The sequence below is a fragment of the Schistocerca nitens genome, chromosome 4 (genome assembly GCF_023898315.1).
Source record: "Schistocerca nitens isolate TAMUIC-IGC-003100 chromosome 4, iqSchNite1.1, whole genome shotgun sequence".
NCBI classification, from domain to species: Eukaryota; Metazoa; Arthropoda; class Insecta; order Orthoptera; family Acrididae; genus Schistocerca; species Schistocerca nitens.
This window is the reverse complement of record NC_064617.1, coordinates 676,321,705-676,328,628: the sequence shown is the minus strand read 5'-3', so window position 1 is coordinate 676,328,628 and position 6,924 is coordinate 676,321,705. Positions and strand designations below refer to the sequence as shown.

Below are 6,924 nucleotides of genomic sequence, written 5' to 3'. Positions count from 1 at the left end.
AGGAATGGTCAGTGTTCAGGATGTAACAGGAACGATCATTCGAAGCAATGAAGTCTAGTAAACATGTGCTCTAAAATGCATCCCTTGAGGGCTATGAGCACTTGTTCATCTTCGACACTACGAAACAAATCTCTTCTACTGCAAGATCTTTGCGTTCCATGTTTTGAGAGGTGATAGTGTGATCCAAAACAATAAAAAATTATGTAGTTAAGATTATCTCTAAAGTGTAGATCTTAAGAGTTAAGCGTTCTTGTTCAGTAGAAGAGATTTCCTTCATAATAACGAAGATGAACAAGTTCTCATAGCCTTTAAGCTACGCAATTTAGAGCTCATGTTTACTGGCCATTTTTTCTTGTTTTGGTTCTATACCACCTCCTCCCAAAATGTGGAAATCAAAGAGCATGAACTAAAAGAGATGTGCTTCACAGTATCGAAGATGATGAAATGCTCATATCTCTTAGGGTATGCATTTTGGAGCCGATGTTCACTAGACTTTTGGGCTTCGAATGGTCGTTCCTGTCATATCCCCAAATACTGACAATTCCTCCTGGGGCACTTTCTGTAGGAAGTTAATACAAAATGAGCGAATCGTCTTGTAATGTTACACATTACACCGTGAGATACGTTACGTCTGATAATGATTTTGGTTTTTCAGTAATCTCATTTTTCACCTTATATAGATTAATTATCAATTTCAGACAACAAAGGCTGTAGAGGAGTCAGTGATCGTTTATTCATAACTCTCCGTTTTGGTTGCACATTATATAATTCACAATATGACTGTTTTCGGCTTACCGCCATAATCAAATTTGCTACAACAAAATGAAGAAAAAAACACTGTCACCATAATAGGTGTAACTGGTTGAAAATCAGAAGTATAGAGAATTCAGAATAGCATAAAAGCGTTGCCAAGGACACTTATTAAATGTATTATAGAAAACATACTTACATAAATAGAAAACCGCAACCGACGTTGTTGTTTAAGGAATGGAATGAGTTTAAGTCAAAGACTATACTCATGTATTAACTCTTTCCTGCCAAAATTATCGAAAACTTTATCGAAGGATTTATTATGCGGAGAAAGAATATCAAAGGAACTGAAAACCTTGTGGTGTATTGTAGTACATATATTTGATCTAATTTATGTGCAAAACAGAAGTGGAAATTCTGAGTCCTGTCACAATATAATCATCGTATATGATCGGGTTATTTACTTATTGGATTTGTAACATCAGTTTACATTAGCTAAAGCAAATGAAACCATATTATAAACATCAAAACATTCACATCAGCAGTACCTGTACTGTACAATACGGTGGTATGATAGTCCTGTAGCTTCTTCTGCCCTCTGTTGGCAGAGTTTTGACGTACCATTGCTCTTTTCTGTGCTACAGCGGAGCTACACAGACATGTAGACAGAGTGCCCTCTCATGAATTCAATTCCATGCTGTTTTATGACTCAGGAAAATGGACGGACAGGAAAGGTTTATGGAAGTTACTAGAATTATCAGCGTTGCACAGTGAAACGGCTCGAAATGGGTTCTAGTACACTGGTCGTTGGTGGTGTGGAGAATGGGTTCCTTGGGTCTCCTCCCCACAAGCAGCACCACAGGGAAACAAAACATTCCACAGAGAGCCCGCAAGGCGACGCCGGAGGGACTGTCCTCTCAAAGTGTTTCTTTTAATCACCTTTCACACAACGTCCTATTTTATTTACTTTGTCACACCTGAAAGTTTTGTATCAATAGGACGTATACCACTTTTACACGTTTTATTCTCATTTTAAGAATGGGTTTTGTTATTGCATACTGTATTTTACCTAAAGTTTTACTGTTAGACCCACGCTTTAGCCTTGAGAAATCATTTTGATTAAGCAGTACGAATATCCTAGTTTAAACTACTGAATGTGTGACGCTGGACACTTAACTCATCACTAGCGCCCTCTACCAACTACAGCTTGTGTTTGGGGAAGTACAGGGTTGCCTCAGGCCAGCACTAGCACTTGTCCATCTACAAGCGTGTACAAAACACTTGGCGTTGATACTACCATCAGAATACTCTTAGTGGTACGTTACGGTAATCAGGCATGTTATGTTTATTATGTACGTTTAGATTTTTATGTAGACTTGGTCTTGAGTCAAACGAACATATTACTGTTACATTGGTGTTTTTTCCTATCCTGTATTAACAGCTCTGATGATGGCAATAAGTCAAAACTGTTCATATTGTGAATTACATAATAATTTGGGATCAATATGGACAGTTATGAATTCTGTTTAGACAACACATCTATTATGTTTCCGTTTTAATTAATTTTATGTGGAAACAATACCTCTAGATATTCACCAAGTGGATAATACCGTTCAGTTTGCTGTTTTGCTACAGTCGTCGAAAACAATAATGAAGTTAATCGAAAACCAAACTGGTCAATGAAGTAATTCGAAGGGAAAACAACTTCAGCGGAAATGAATGTGTTGCACAAGTTATTTGCAGCGGAAGTTAACGTATTCCTCTTCTTTACTTGATGAATTATCTGGTATATTAATTAGTTCACAAACATATTAATACGTTTTCGTGGAAATGGTGGCATACTAAGATAGGATTTTTCTTCTTGTCTTAGTGGAGTTTTTATCTGTGTAGTGTGGTCGACAGGGGTAGGTTCTTATGCAGTGTAGTGGATTACTGCGGAAATGAAAGAAATGATACCTCCTCATTTGATGTCTGTAGCAGATTGGCAGATCGGAGTCATCACTACACCACTTCATGGATGGAATTTGGAATTCAACCAAGGGCAACGGGGCTCAGCGTTGATATTGGGGTGGATGTCATCACTTCTCCTCCCTGAGTCATTCAAATACTGACGATTTCATCACCAAGATTCAAACTGACTCCACGTGGATCAAGTGCCATCACAACAGCGTGCACTGGCCGCTATGCCTAAGGAATTCCAGTCTGCATCTCCAGAGTTCGTGTTCTCTAACATACACCTGATGCAAGTAGCTCATTGTCGAATTTACGTCTTTTGAAAAAGACTAACGATACTGATTTATTTGGAACATACAAAGTTACAATTATACTATGAAATGAGGTATCTAAGTAAAAAATGAGGATTTGTCAACTTTTCATCTTCAAGTGGTTCCACTGCAACCATTGTTTAGTAACAGATAGTAAAACCAAAATCTCGCAGCTAAAGTAGATCCTGTCTTCCTGTAAACAGTGTGTGTTTCGTTACTTTGAGTCAAAAGAGAAATTGGTTTTATGTTTCTTACACGAAAACAAATATCAGTTTGGTTTCTCCAAATTAAATTACACACAACAGGAAATTGTAAACGAATTAGATACGTTGATGTTAACTCTTGAAGTGACACGGTAAATATTTATACCACTGGAAGTGCCAGGTATGTGATACGTATAATTTTTTCCTCCTGATTCATTTGTATGAAATTTACAACCCCATGCCTCATGCTGGACTTAGAAATAAAGATAAATTGATCAGCATTATTCATCACTGTTCCCAAAGAGTACCTGGTGACACGTATTTCACTGTTATGCTGGATAAGCCGTTTTGTCACTTAAAAGTTAAAATTTGGTCACAGCTTCGAATATTTTTTATATGTATTCCCTTCTCACTGGCGTAGAGTTTGGAATTTATCTTCAGTTTTTCGTCTATCAAACATAAATTATTAGTCTTTCAAGATTTCCCTGTAGTACAGAATAAGAATAAAGAAATAAATAATAATTTTCGAAGGCAGTTACACTTTATTTTTGACCAATATGCGTTACGAAAGCCATGCTCTCATCCTCAGATGGAACTGGTTGTCTATTAAGCCTCTAATTCCAGGTAAGGATTTTAAGTGCAGCGTTTGTTTTCTCTGTTGTCTTGCATCAGCTGTGAATCTTCTGAATAATTACCTCCGTCTGAGAATTGTTTATAGCATATTCCTGGTTCGAAATTACTGTTTACGTTGGCACGTGAGCACTTCTCCTGACCTTCAAGGAGCTTCGAGGCAAAAAACGCGAAGGAACAGCACGCTGTCAGTTGCTTTAAGATAAGTGCGCTGCGAAGGAATTCCTTGCGTACCGTATCGTGTTGCTATGGAAATGTTTTAATAGAGTGTAGTGTTTCTGCGTTAAGCTGTGATAACTGGCTTATCTCGAGATACTTCTTCCCGCCCTCCAATAATTGTTCCAGGTCATTGGCATGTGTCACACTACTTATCAACACGACGCCGACGTGGAGACATTCAACAACCAAATAATGAGACCAGAAAATTATTCGGCTAATTTAAGTCAGACATGAGTTCTATAAAATTGAAAGCTACAGAACAAGAATAATTTTATATCTCATAGAGCATTGAATAACTTTATATCTCATAGAACACTGAATAACTTTACATCTCATAGAGCATTGAATGACTTTATATCTGCTTTAGCATTAACACTCAGTAGAGAATAATATTCTCCATGGTTTTTGTAGAAGACCACAACACAAGAAACACACTCATTTGTAAATTCATGTGAAACAGATGGCTTTTGGTGATGCATTGAAATCAAAGGATAAACTTCAAAATAAAGTAAATACGACAAAGTATTTTATAATAGTGCTTGTTATTATTCTCGTGCTAAATTTGTTGTACAGTCGTATAGTTTCCACAGCAGAAGTTTTATACAAATTTTCAGTAAAGCTGATACTGGCAAATGACGGGTTAATTGATAATGGTAATGTTTAAAAAATAAATTACCTCTCCCAAATAAATGGTCTTTCCTTTTAATAAATAAGTATAAATAAAATAAATACAAGCAATAATAAATAACTTTACATGTGTTTTATACTGGAATGTCAAATTATAACAGACTAGGGCAAGTATGATATGATAACATCACATAACCTACTACATCTAAAATACATGGAGCATTAACATTTACATTGAGCGAGCACAAAAAGTGCCTTGAAAGACATTCGGCATTCTTCTTCGCAAATTGCATCGACATGCTGGAATCCTACAATATATAATATTGCTCTTCCTGGAGTTCAGAGTGCAACTCAGCATTTCATTCATAACAAACAGTAGCGACTGCAAATATCTTTTATGCTACTGTTCCTAAATAATACTGATTCTGATATTTACTTATGACATAATATTCACTTTCCGAGATACGTATTTAGAATGTGGGCCTTGAAATTATTAATTTTACCACGAACCAGTCTTCAGAAGACAACATAAACAACAACAACATATGTAACACTTGTTGCATCGAGAGTTTCAGTAATCGATTTGTAAACTAACTAATAAGAGAGCTAAAGGTCACACATATGGGATCGTTAAAGATTCCTACTTATTACCAAGTCATGATCAAATGATTTGAAAACGTTGTATAGTAACTCGGTACTGGTAACGAGTTACTATGTAACGTATTCAGTTAATCTAATGATGTCTTGGTGATGAGTCAAAACCGATGACGATACAATTTGTGTGAGCTGAGGCCAAAATACATAATAACATTTTTTTTACAAGACGGTCACTCTTTCCCTAAGGCAGTATGCCTAATCTGTCTAATGAGAAAGATCTTTGGAAATAAAACAGTCTCTGTCATACCTGCGTTGCAGCAGTCGTGTAGCATCAGGGGAAACGATAATGTGACAGAAACCTTATCGTAGAAAGGTGGACGGTACTTTCGCGAGAGAGGCTTTGCAAAGACATATTCACTTACACCTACATAAACACATTGAGCACAATAATTCAGTAACACTTCCACTGCACAGTTACACTGTCAGCAGGACTAGAGTAGAGAAAGCTTTGGAGTGTCGCAGCAACGAAGGAGGCGGCACCGGCGATGTGCGAAAGAAGGGCTCGCCGGACTCGCGGACGGTTCTGCATTTGATTCACCCTTGCGTCTGCCAAGTCGGGTACTGTAACACGCTGTCGAGCTGTACCCGAAAGATGTTCTGCATAACGTCCCCGCTGTCGGCGTCCCAGTTTCGCTGTTTGTCAACAGCCGGCAGAGGCCAAGCCTGCCGATAATACTATCGCGATCAACGTCACTGCGGCAGAGCGTGGCCGATGAGAGCCGGTGGACACCGGTGCTTCTAAGACGCCCCCGGGCGTCGGGACCGGCGGCGCAGCAGCGGGGGACACCTCCTGCTACTTGGGCGGCTGGGGCTCCTTGCTGACGCAGTGGCACCGCGTGTGGTTGGTATGCGTCGCCTCGCGGTACTCTGAGCCGCCTCGCACAGTGTCCGACACGAGGAAGACGAGCGTGACCTCCTGCGCGTCCCGCACATCGCAGACGCGGTCGTGGCTCTCGCAGCAGCCGGCGCCGCCGTCGCAGCGGTGCAGCACAGCGTAGGGCGGGTCCACTCGCTCCGAAGGGCCCACGTAGACCAGCTCCGTGGAGAGCACGGCGCGCGGCCGCGGCTCGCGGCACTTGAACTTGCGCGCCTGCTGCATGAGGGCCGTGAAGCGGGCTTGCTGTCGGTCGGAGGGCGCCGCCGTCACCACGACAGCCAAGGCTGCGGCGCACAGTAGGAGAGCGGCGAGCGCGGGCATTGCTGTACGTACTCGTTGCGAGCGCTCCCGGTCGCGGAGTGGCTCCGGCCGGCCCCGGGGGCCGCTTATATCCGAGCCAGCCCGCGTGACGTCAGGCGGACGCGCGGCCACCCGCCGCATTTCCTCCAAAGCGTGGGCGGGCGCGGGAGACGCACGTGAGGAAGGTAGCTCGAATCCTCTAGTCATCCCTGCCTACCAGTTCAGTTGCCTCGCAGTGGCGACAGTCCAATAAATATCTATCAGAACAGCATATTGGCACCAATAGTAGGGCACGCATCCAGTGTGTGGGCCCACAGGTTAGCTCTGGTGCGGCCTGCCGCTGCTGTCAGGCGAATACAGAGGAACGTTCTGTTGAGATGCATTGGAGCATTCAACA

At 41.2% G+C, this 6,924-nt stretch overlaps 1 protein-coding gene across 1 annotated transcript; it reads right to left on the bottom strand.

Moving 5' to 3' along the window:
- Positions 1–4,613: 4,613 nt before the first annotated feature.
- LOC126251593 (uncharacterized) lies at positions 4,614–6,573 on the bottom strand. Its single transcript, XM_049952127.1, has one exon. It carries the CDS (start codon positions 6,546–6,548, stop codon positions 6,144–6,146), a length of 405 nt encoding a protein of 134 aa, XP_049808084.1. The 5' UTR covers positions 6,549–6,573; the 3' UTR covers positions 4,614–6,143.
- Between the last annotated feature and the right edge of the window lie 351 nt (positions 6,574–6,924).

Excerpts from the sequence above, each read along its gene's own strand:
- LOC126251593 (XM_049952127.1), bottom strand. The coding sequence starts at position 6,548 with ATGCCCGCGCTCGCCGCTCTCCTACTGTGCGCCGCAGCCTTGGCTGTC.